The 12,859-nt window shown below is 39.7% G+C and overlaps 1 protein-coding gene across 5 annotated transcripts in view; it reads left to right on the forward strand.

Moving 5' to 3' along the window:
• Positions 1-12,859, forward strand: part of HEPH (hephaestin) — a 137,676-nt gene that overhangs the window by 97,521 nt on the left and 27,296 nt on the right. Inside the window, exon 16 of one of the 5 annotated variants that reach the window (XM_060407609.1) lies at positions 5,542-6,758. The exons of the other annotated variants lie outside the window; for them this stretch is intronic. Coding sequence (XP_060263592.1) covers positions 5,542-6,047 — 506 coding nt within the window. The 3' untranslated portion in view covers positions 6,048-6,758. Of the gene's footprint in view, positions 1-5,541; positions 6,759-12,859 lie in introns of those variants that run through there. 5 annotated transcript variants of the gene reach the window in all.

Here is a 12,859-nt window from a genome sequence, read left to right on the forward strand (position 1 = left end):
CAAAGAGTTTCCATCATTTTTTTAATCTGTGAGCAAAGCACAGCTATAATGATTACTATAATACAGCCTGACCCACAGCGTCTCATTGGCTTCCAGGTTTTGACTACTTTTCCTTGATGGGAAAAGTAATGCTTTACATTACAGTAGAGAATTCACAAACTTCATATGATTATCTTCCTAGCTTGAAGTGTGTTAAAGAAACAAGTACTTCAAGCAAAAGAGGGCATGAGGCCAATTTTGGAGCCCTCAGTGAATATGACAGGGCTCAGACATTTCAAGTTATATTTGTTCTGCTGTCAAAATTGAGTTCCAGAGTGCAGGACCAAAGCTGCAATGGGAAACAGGAGTATGTGAGGTGAAGAAAGATTCCTGGACTGGAATAGAAGGGAATCAGGTGCTAAGTGAGGAATTTCTTGGGCAGTTGCTGGGAACACCATCAGAGTGTCAGACATTTGATTATTTTTGAATGATAGTATGTTAGCGTATTAATTTGGCTTAATCTTTGAAAACATGAGGCACAAGGTCAAGAAAAACACATAAGGGTTCTAAAGTATTTTGGCTTTGATAGCATGGATGTTGGTAGTTGTTATATTCATTTTCTAGGGCTGTCACAATGAAATACCATAAGCTGGATGACTTAAACAATAGAAAATAATTTTCTCACATTTCTTTAGCTTGAGGCTAAAAAAATTGTGTCAGTAGGGCTGGTTCTTTCTGAGGACTGTGAGAAAAGACTCTGTCCCAGGCTTTTCTCCTTGGTTTATAGATGACCATCATCTTTTTAAGTCTTTTCACATAACCTTTCCTCTATGTGTGTCTCTGTGGCCAAATTTTCCCTTTTTATAAGGACACAAGTTACAGTGATGTAGAGAGAGAGCAAATTAGCCAAGATGCTGTGTTCAGGCTCTCTGGACCCACGTTTTGTAACTAATGACTATGTAACAGCTGAGCTCATTTATAACACTGCACATGCACATCATGAGGTAGTCACTTGGTCATGGATTTCTTTGTGCCACACACATGTGTGAGCTCCACCTAGGAAAGCAACGCATTTACTGCAGCATCATGGCTGTGTCCATTGGGTCAGCCACGAGAGGAGAGAATATAGCATGTATACTGCTATGGCTGCTGCATCAGCCAGGAGAGAATGCTGTTATGGCTGCTGTGTTAGCCAGGAGAGAGGTTGTGTTGCGTTAGATTATACTACGGCTACTGCTAAGGCTACTGCATCAACCAGGAGAGAATAAATGTGTCTGCAGTTCCTATGGCTCTTTACATCTCCTTCCAACCTCTTAGCTTATGCCTTGCCTACCCTGGGTTCAGCAAACAGTGAATAAAGCAAGGTAATTGTCATCCTGAACAGGATGTGTAATACAAGTGGATTAGGGCCAACATAAATGACCTCATTTAAATTTGATGACCTCTGAAGGTACCTTATTTCCAAATAAGATTACATTTTGTGGTACTGGAGATTTGGATGTTTTATATGAATTATATAAATTATATGAACTGGGGCATATAAATCAACCCAAAAGTCCATAACACAGGTCATAACCAGAGCAATTATGATGGAGTGATAAAAGTAGTAGAAGCCAGATTGTGGAGGATTAAGGAGTGAATAGGAAGTGAGGAAGTGGAGATACTAAATGATGACAAAACTTTCAAAAAGTTTAGCTTTGAAGAAAACTGTGGGGAAGGTAGTGGCTTGAGGGTAATGGGGAAAAGAAACAAAGAGATTTGAGTTTACTTCATATATGAGAATGAACCAGTAGAGAAGAAGTTGAAGATTCATAAAGGAGGAGTCTGAGTCTAGCAAGAAATGGGAGAGAATGGGACAAAGAGCTCTCGTGGAATTATTAGACTTGAGTAGGAACAGGCTTGGAGAAGGAAATGGCAACCCACTCCAGTGTTCTTGCCTGGAGAATCCCAGGGACAGAAGATCCTAGTGGGCTGCCTTCTCTGGGGTCATACAGAGGCACACACGACTGAAGTGACTTAGCAGTAGAAGCAGGAATAGGCTGCTATGGTCCTGCTATGAGGCTGCTCAGGTCCTCTGACGATGGAGAGCTTGGCAGATATGAATATTGGTATGTTGGTGGGATGGGGAGTGATAATATGAGGAGTGAGAACATTCATAGAGTGTTGGGTTGTAAGAGCAGGGATTCTGGAGCTAGACTGCCTGCTCAGTCATCCAGTCATGTCCTTCTCTTTGTGACCTCATGGACTTTAGCCTGCCAGGTTCCTCTGTTCTTGGGATTCTCCAGACTGCATCGATTCAAATTTCAGCTATGATGCATGAACTTTGGGAAGTCTTGAACATCTTTAAACCTCAGTTATTTCATCTATTATTACTATTACTGCCACTGCTATTATTGTTATTAAAAATCTATCTTTTAGGAGCTTGGTTGAATTAAATAAGTTACAGGACTGTAAGTCCTATACAAGTGTTTGCAAATATTGTTATTATTCTGTGGAATTGGAGTTGAAACCAGCTATCAAGAGTAGGGACATAAGGAACAGATGGAGCTTAAACAGTGTGGTGATAGTCTGGAATTTTCACCAAGGGAAAGGGGTATGGAGCTATGAAGAACAAGCAAAATTATTATCAGGCAACACTGAGGACACAGCTGAGGCTGGAAATTGTAAATCTGAAGAGTCATCCATACACAGGATTGTTCAATTTCCTTCAGCTCTGTCTAGCAATCCCTGGTCTAAGATCAGAGGAGGCAAATTATAAGATAGATTTAGGAAGGTTAGTGGTACTCAAACTTTAATCACCTGCTGCTGCTGCTGCTGCTGCTAAGTCGCTTCAGTCGTGTCTGACTCTATGCAACCCCAGAGATGGCAGCCCACCAGGCTCCCCCGTCCCTGGGATTCTCCAGGCAAGAACACTGGAGTGGGTTGCCATTGCCTAGTCACCTGCAAACCTTATTAAATCATAAATTGCTGAGCCCACACCTATAGTTGCTGGTTTGGTAGATGTGGAAAGAGTTCCAGTAATTTGCACTTTTAACAAGTTCTTAGGTAACTTATGATGCTACTGGTCCAGTGGCTACATGATTTAGGGGGATGTATTATGAGTGAGAGTGGTGCTGGGAGAGTGTATTAAATTTGTTGAACAAAGTAGGCAAATAACATGAGAGTTCAAAATATTTGTAAAAGAATAATTCAAGTGCTAACCACAGTGATAAGGAATTCAGGCTAGATAGGGAAGAGGATAAAGTTAGGATAAAATAAGGTGGAGGAGAATAGTACTCTTCATAAGGTAATAGCAGTTACCTCAGTTTGTGATACCAGATGTTTTTGTTTATTTATTTACACATTATTTCCCTCCCTCACTAGATTGAAAGAGGACAGGGATCATGTAGTTTTGCTTACTATTCTATTCCAAACACTCAGCATGTAGTATGTGTTCAATGAAATGTGTTGGCTGAGTGAAAAGTCAGCGCTTTCCTTATGACTGCTTGTCCTTCTTATTCCTTAAGATTCAGTACAAGCCTCAAATTTCTAATAATATCTTCTCCAGTGATCAATACCACTGAACTCTTGTAGTTGTTTTTTATCCTATAGTAACATTGACTTTTTTGGACATATATTTGCATGAATTTTAACACATATATAAATTAGCGTAACCACTACCATAATAAGTAGTCAAAACAGTTACAATCTTCCCCTCAACCCCATCTTCCCAGGCAACCACTAATCTGTCCCTTATTCTATAGTTTATCTATCTCAGGATATTTCTTATGTATCTATCTATTTATCACCTATCTATCTATCATCAATAGAGAACCACATTTTGTTCAACCATTTGATGTTAAAGGATATTTGAGCTGTAACCAGTTTGGATTCTTATAAATAAAATTGCTATGAGTATCTGTGTAGAAGCTTCCACGTGAACATAGCTCTCATTTCTCTATGGCAGACACATAGGTATGGGGTTGCTGAATCATACAGTAAGGAGATATTTGCATTTTAAACATTTATTTATTTTTAATTGAAGGATAATTACTTGCATTTTAAACATTTATTTATTTTTAATTGAAGGATAATTACTTTATAATATTGTGTTGGTTTATGCCATACATCAATGTGAGTCAGCCATAGTTATATGAGGGGATATGTGTATACCTATCCCTACCCCATCCTATCCCTCTAGGTGTTCACAGAGCCCCTTTGAGTTCCCTGAGTTGTATAGCAAATTCCTACTGGTTATCCATTTTTAACATAGTAAAGTATATGTTTCCATCTCCATTCATTCCAACCTCTCCTTCCCTACCCCTGCTGTGTCCACAAGTCTGTTCTTTATGTCTTCATCTGCATTGCTGCCCCCAAAATAAGTTCATCAGTAACATCTTTCTAGATTCCATATGTATGCATTAAAATATGGTATTTGTTTTTCTCTTTCTGACTTACTTCACTCTGCATGATAGGCTCTAGGTTCATCCACTTCATTAGCACTGACTCAAATGTCTTCATATTTATGGCTGTGTAATATTCCATTGTATATATGTAACACAGCTTCTTTATCCATTCGTCTGTCGATGGACATCTATATGGCTTCCATATCCTAGCTATTGTAACAGTGCTGCAATGAATATTGGGGTACATGTGTATTTTTCAGTTATTATTTTCTCAGGGTATATACCAAGCTGTGGAACTCTTGGGTTAAACATTAAGTTTTATTCCTTGTTTTTGTTTTAAGAATCTCCATACTGTCTTCCATTCCCACCATCAGTGTAAGAGTGTTCCCTTTTTTCCACATCTTCTCCAACATTTGTTGTTTGGAGATTTTTGATGATGCCCACTCTGACCCACATGAGGTGATAGCTTTTTGTACCTTTGATTTGCCATTTCTCTAAAAATGAGTGACATTGAATATCTTTTCATGTCTTGGCCATTTGTATGTCTTCTATGGAGAAACATCTATTCAGGTCTTTTGCCCACTTCTTGATTATATTACTTGTTTTTCTGGAATTGTGTTGCATGAGCTACTTGCATTTTTTGGAAATTAATCCTTTGTCAGTTGTTTCATTTAGTGTTATTTTATCCCATTCTGATAGTTGTCTTTTCACCCTGTTTATAGTTTCCACTGCTGTACAAGAGCTTTTCAGTTTCATTAGGTCCTCTTTATTTAGTTATGCTTTTATTTTCAATACCTGAGAAAGTAGGTCATAGAGGAACTTGTTGTGATTTATGTCACAGAGTGCCCTTGTTTTCCTCTGAGAGTTTTATAGTTGCTGGTCTTACATTTAGGTTTTTAATCCATTTTGAGTTAATTGTAGTGTATGGTGTTAGGAAATGTTTTAATTTCATTTTTTTACATGAAGCTGTCCTTTGACTGTGTGGATCACAATAAACTGTGGAAAATTCTTCAAGAGATGGGAATACCAGACCACCTGACCTGCCTCTTGAGAAATCTGTATGTAGGTCAGGAAGCAACAGTTAGAACTGGACATGGAAAAACAGACTAGTTCCAAATAGGAAAAGGAGTACATCAAGGCTGTATATTGTCACCCTGCTTATTTAACTTCTATACAGAGTACATCATGAGAAACGCTGGACTGGAAGAAACACAAGCTGGAGTCCAGATTGCCGGGAGAAATATCAGTAATCTCGCATATGCAGATGACACCATCCTTATAGTAGAAAGTGAAGAGGAACTAAAAAGCCTCTTGATGAAACTGAAAGAGGAGAGTGAAAAAGTTGGCTTAAAGCTCAACATTCAGAAAACGAAGATCATGACATCCGGCCCCATCACTTCATGGGAAATAGATGGGGAAACAGTGGAAACAGTGTCAGAATTTCTTTTTCTGGGCTCCAAAATCACTGCAGATGGTGACTGTAGCCATGAAATTAAAAGACGCTTACTCCTTGGAAGAAAACTTATGACCAACCTAGATAGTATATTCAAAAGCAGAAACATTACTTTGCCACCTAAGGTCCATCTAGTCAAGGCTGTGGTTTTCCCTGTAGTCATGTATGGATGTGAGAGTTGGACTGTGAAGAAGGCTGAGCGCCGAATAATTGATACTTTTGACCTGTGATGTTGGAGAAGACTCTTGAGAGTCCCTTGGACTGCAAGGAGATCCAACCTGTCCATTCTGAACGAGATCAACCCTGGGATTTCTTTGGAAGGAATGATGCTAAAGCTGAAGCTCCAGTACTCTGGCCACCTCATGAGAAGAGTTGACTCGTTGGAAAAGACTCTGATGCTGGGAGGGATTGGGGGCAGGAGGAGAAGTGGACGACAGAGGATGAGATGGCTGGTGGCATCACTGACTCAATGGACATGAGTCTGAGTGAACTCCGGGAGTTGGTGATGGACAGGGAGGCCTGGCGTGTTGTGATTCATGGGGTCGCAAAGAGTCGGACACGACTGAGCGACTGAACTGTCCAGTTTTCCCAGCACCTCTTTTTGAAGAGACTTTTCTGCATTGTATATTTTTGCCTCCTTTGTCAAAGATAAGGTGTCCATGGGTGTGTGGGATTACTCTGAGCTTTCTATCTTGTTCCATTGGTCTATATTTCTGTTTTGGTGCCAGTATCATACTGTCTTGATAACTGTAGCTTTGTAATATAGTCTGAAGTCAGGAAGGTTGATTCCTCTATCTCTATCCTTCATTCTCAAGACTGCTTTGGCTATTTGGGGTATTTTGTGTTTCCACCCAAATTGTGAAATTTGTTGTTTTAGTTCTAGTTCTGTGAAAAATATCACTGGTAATTTGATATGGATTGTATTAAATCTGTAGATTGCATTTAGTGGTATAGTATTTTTTTGCAATATTGATTCTTTCAACAAGGAACATGGAAAATCTCTCCTTTTTTATATCATCTTTGATTTCTTTCATCAGTGTCTTATACTTTTCTGTGTACAGCTCTTCCCCCGTCCCCCCCTTGGTAGGTTTATTTTTAGGTATTTTATTATTTTTGTTGCAATGGTAAATGGGATTGATTCCTTAATTTTTCTTTCTGATTTTTAGTTGTTAGTGTAAAGGAATGCAAGTAATTTGTGTATTAATTTTGTATCCTGTGACGTTGCTAAATTCACTGACTGGTTCTAGTAATTTTCTGATAGTATCTTTAGGGTTTTTTATGTATAGAATCTGAAAGCAAAGGAGAAAAGGAATAATAAACCCCTTTGAATGCAGAGTTCCAAAGAATAGCAAGGAAAGCCCTCCGAAGTGAACACTGTAAAGAAATAGAGGAAAACAATAGAATGAGAAATAATAGAGATCTCTTCAAGAAAATTAGAGATCCCAGGGAACATTATTATAAAAAGATGGACACATTAAAGGACAATAACAGTATGGACCTAACAGAAGCAGAAGATATTAAGAAGAGGTGGCAAGAATACACAGAAGAACTATACAAAGAAAATATCTTCATGACCCAGATAACCATGATGGAAAGATTACTCACCTAGAGCCAGATATCCTGGAGTGCAAAGTCAAGTGGGCCTTAGGAAGCATCACTATGAACAAAGCTAGTGGAAATGATGGATGTCCAGCTGAGCTCTTTCAAATCCTAAAAGATGATTCTATTAAAGTGTTGCACTCAACATGTCAGCAAATTTGGAAAACTCAGCAGTGGCCACAGGACTATAAAAGATCAGCTTTCTTTCCAATCTCAAAGAAAGGCAGTGCCAAGGAAAATTCAAACTATGGCATAATCGCCCTCATCTCTCATGCTAGCAAAGTATTGCTCAAAATTCTCTAAGCTAAGCTTCAATAACACGTGAACTGAGAAATTCCATATGTTCAAGCCAGATTTATGAAAGGCAGAGGAACCAGATATCAAATTGCCAACATCCCTTGGATTATACAAAAAGCAAGATTATTTCAGAAAAACATATACTTCTGCTTCATTGACTGTGTTAAAGCCTTTAAATGTGTGGATCACAACAAATGTTGAAAATTCTTCAAGATGGGAATACCAGACCACCTTGCCTGCCTCCTGAGAAACCTGTATGTAGGTCACGAAGCAACAGTTAGAACTGGATATGGAACAGACTGGTTCCAAACTGGGAAAGGGGTATGTCAAGGCTGTATTTTGTCACCCTGCTTATTTAACTTCTACTTAGAGTACAGCATGCAAAATGCCAGGCTGAGTGAAACACAAGCTGCAAGCAAGATTGCCAGAATAAATATCCACAACCTCGGAAATACAGATGACACCACCCTCATGGCAAAAAGTGAAGAAGAATTAAAGAGCCTCTTGATGAAAGTGAAAAGGAGAGTGAAAAAGCTGGCTTAAAACTCAACTTTCAAAAAACTAAGATCATTACATCCAGCCCCACCACTTCATGGGAAATAGATGGGAAACAGTAGAAACAGTGTCAGACTTTATTTTTGGAGGCTCCAAAATCACTGCAGATGGTGACTGCAGCCATGAAATTAAAAGACATTTGCTCCTTGGAAGGAGATCTATGACAAAACTAGACAGCATATTAAAAAGCAGAGGGTTTACTTTGCCAATAAATGTCAATCTAGTCAAAGAAATGGTTTTTCCAGTAGTTGTGTGTGGATGTGAGAGTTGGACCATAAACAAAACTGGGCACCAAAGAATTTATGCTTTTGAACTATGGTGCTGGAGAAGATTCTCAAGAGTCCCTTAGACAGCAGGGAGTTCAAACCAGTCTATCTTAAAGGAAATCAGTCCTGAATATTCATTGGAAGGACTGATGCTGAAGCTGAAGCTCCAATACTTTGGCCACCTCATGCAAACAACAGATTCACTGGAAAAGACTCTGATGCTGGGAAAGATTGAAGGCAATAGGACAATGGGGTGACAGATGTTGAGATGATTTGATGGCATCATCAACACAATGAGATAACTCTCGGAGATAATGAAGGACAGGGAAGCCTGGTGTGCTGCTTTCCATGGGATAGCAAAGAGTAGGACACGACTGGATGGCTGAACAACAACAAAAATATATATATCATTGTGTCATGTGCAAACAGTGAGAATTTTACTTTTTTTTCCAATCTGGATTCCTTTAATTTCTTACTTTTCTGGTTGCGGTACCTAGGACATCCAAACTCTATTGAATAATAGTGATGATAGTGGGCACCCTTGTCTTGTTCCTGACCTGAGAGGGAATGTTTTCCTATTTTCACCTATGATTATAATGTTGTTGTGAGTTTAATCATATATGGCCTTTATTATGTTGAGGTAGGTTCCTTCTACGACTGTTTTTTAAGATCTTTTAGCATTTATTAATATAGTATATCAGATTGATTGATTTGCATATACTGAAGAATTGTTGCATTCAGTTCAGTTCAGTTGCTCAGTCATGTCCGACTCTTTCGACCCCATGAATCGCAGCATGCCAGGCCTCCCTGTCCATCACCATCTCCTGGAGTTCACTCAGAATCACGTCCATCGAGTCCGTGATGCCATCCAGCCATCTCATCCTGGGTTGTCCCCTTCTCCTCCTGCCCCCAATCCCTCCCAATGAGGGATTCTTTTCCAATGAGTCACCTCTTTGCATGAGGTGGCAAAAGTACTGGAGTTTCAGCTTTAGCATCATTCCCTCCAAAGAAATCCCAGGGCTGATCTCCTTCAGAATGGACTGGTTGGATCTCCTTGCAGTCTAAGGGACGCTCAAGAGTCTTCTCCAACACCACAGTTCAAAAGCATCAATTCTTCGGCACTCAGCCTTCTTCACAGTCCAACTCTCACATCCATACATGACCACAGGAAAAACCATAGCTTTGACTAGACGGACCTTAGTCGGCAAAGTAATGTCTCTGCTTTTCAATATGCTATCTAGGTTGGTCATAAGTTTTCTTCCAAGGAGTAAGCGTCTTTTAATTTCATGGCTGCAGTCACCATCTGCAGTGATTTTGGAGCCCCCCAAAATAAAGTCTGACACTGTTTCTACTGTTTCCCCATCTATTTCCCATGAAGTGCTGGGACCAGATGCCATGATCTTCATTTTCTGATGTTCATGGGGTTCTCAAGGCAAGAATACTGAAGTGGTTTGCCATTCCCTTCTCCAGTGGACCACATTCTGTCAGACCTCTCCACCATGACCCACCTGTCTTGGGTTGCCTCATGGACATAGCTTAGTTTCATTGAGTTAGACAAGGCTGTGGTCCTAGTGTGATTAGATTGACTAGTTTTCTGTGAGTATGGTTTCAGTGTGTCTGCCCTCTGATGCCCTCTTGCAACACCTACCCTCTTACTTGGGTTTCTTTTACCTTGGGCGTGGGGTATCTCTTCACGGTTGCTCCAGCAAAGTGCAGCCACTGCTCCTTAGCTTGGATGACGGGTATCTCCTCACCACTGCCCTTCCTAACCTTCAGTGTGGGATAGCTCCTCTAGGCCTTCCTGCACCTGTGCAGCCACCGCTCCTTGGACGTGGGGTTGCTCCTCCCGGCCGCTGCCCCTGGCCTCATCACAGGGTTGCTCCTCTCGGCCATTCTTGCATGGTCGCAGCCTGTCACCTCGGCTGCTGCCCCTGACCTTGGATGTGGGGTAACTCCTCTTGGCCACCACCCTTCAGGCATGGGGTCTTCCCGGCTTCTGCCCCTGACTGCCCCTGACCCTCAGCCGCGCTTAGTGCACTGGTCGGCTTCTTCAAAATTAAGAACTTTTGTACTTCAAAGGCACTATCAAGAAAATGCAAAGATAATGCACAAAGTGGGAGAAAAATTTGCAAATCATGTATCTGATAAAAGGCTAGTATCCAGGATATAAAAGTAATTATAACTCAGTCTTTTTATTAGTTGACAGTGTTATTATCAAGAAACCAAATAACCCAATTAAGAGCAGCCAAAGAGTTTGAACAGATATATATTCAAAGATATAAAAAATGGCCAATAAGTATATTCAAAGTCATTCAACATCATTAGCCATCAGGGAAATACAAATAAAACTACAATGAGTAGAATTTCTCATCCACTAAAATGGCTAAACTAAAATAGACAATAACTAGTTTTCATGAAGATATGGTGAAATTGAAACCCTCATCCATTACTGGCAGGAAATAAAAGTGGTAATTCCATTAGGAAACAGTTTGGCAAATCCTCAAATGGTTTCACATATGACCCAGTGATTCCATCACTAGGTATATATACCCAAGAGAAATAAAAACAAATGTCCACACAAAACTTGTACACGAATGTTCATAGTAGCATTATTCATAATGGCCAAAATGTGGAAGTGACTCACATGTCTATCAACTCATGAATAGATGAATACAATACATTATAGCCATAAGATGAAATATTTTTGACAATAAAGATAAATTAAATACTAAATATATGCTGCAGCATTGGTGGACAGTGAAAGTATTACGCTAAATGAAAGAATCCAATCACAAAAGAAAATATCCTGTATGATTCAATTTGTCTTTTTCACAGCTTTATTGAGGTATAATTGATCAAAACATATCTATTTAAGGTATACAATCTGAAAAGTCAGTATACATACACATTGCAAATGTTCAACACATTCAAGCTAGTCAATATATCCAGCGCCTGACATAGCTATTACTTTCTCCTGTGTTTCTGTGTGTGCATACATTGAGAAAGCCCAAGATCTACTGTCTTAGCAAATCTCAAGTACATGACATAATATTGTCAATTATAGATACATTGATGTACATCAATTCTCCAGAATGTATTCATCTTGCATAGCTGAAACTGTGTACCTCTTGACCAATATCTAGCAATTTGCTCCTCCATCTACTGCTAATATCCATCATTCTACTTTCAATTTCTATTTGACCATTTTAGATTCCACATATAAGTGAGATAATGGACTTCCCACGTGGCTCAGTGGTAAAGAATCTGCATGGCAGTGAAGGAGCTGCAGATTCAATCTCCGGATCAGGATGATCACCTGGAGGATGAAATGCCAATCCACTCCAGGATTCTTGGTGGGATAACCCCATGGACAGAGGAGCCTGATGGGTATAGCCCATGGGGTCACAAATAGTCAGACACAACCGAGCAACTGAGCATGCATTAAGTGAGATCATACACTATTTGTTTTATTTCACCCAGCATAATGCTTTCCCAGTTAGTTTAGTTTCCTCAAAAGGCAACATTTTTAAGGCTGAATAGTATTCCATCATAGATGATAGACAGGTAATTTGCATATATATGTGAATTTCCATATCTTGGCTATTATGAATCATACTGTAATGAATTGGAGAAGGCAATGGCACCCCACTCCAGTACTCTTGCCTGGAAAATCCAATGGACTGAAGAGCCTGGAAGGCTGCAGTCCGTGGGGTCGCTGAGGGTCGGACACGACTGAGCGACTTCACTTTCACTTTTCACTTTCATGCATTGGAGAAAGAAATGGCAACCCACTCCAGTGTTCTTGCCTGGAGAATCCCAGGGATGGGGGAGCCTGGTAGGCTGCCGTCTATGGGGTAGCACAGAGTCGGACATGACTGAAATGACTTAGCAGCAGCAGCAGCAGCAGCAAGTGACTGTAATGAATATAGGATTGGAGATATCTCTTCAAGATCTCAATTTCATTTCCTTTGACTATATAACCAGAAATAGAATTGTTGTACCAAATAATAGTCCTATTTTTTACTTTCGATCCCTGGGTTGGGAAAATCCCCTGGAGAAGGGAAAGGCTACCCACTCCAGTATTCTGGCCTGGAGAATGGGGTCGCAAAGAGTCGGATACAACTGAGCGACTTTCATTTCACTTCACCAACAATGCACAAGGATTCCCACTTCTCTACATCCTCACCAATGCTTGCTATCTTTATTTCTTCTAAATTTTTTATTGGAGTATAATTGATATACAATATTGTGTTAAATTCAGGTGTATAGTAAAGAAAATCAGTTTTATATATATATATATATATATATATATATATATATATATA

This window comes from Ovis aries, chromosome X (assembly GCF_016772045.2).
Source record: "Ovis aries strain OAR_USU_Benz2616 breed Rambouillet chromosome X, ARS-UI_Ramb_v3.0, whole genome shotgun sequence".
Classification (NCBI taxonomy): Eukaryota; Metazoa; Chordata; class Mammalia; order Artiodactyla; family Bovidae; genus Ovis; species Ovis aries.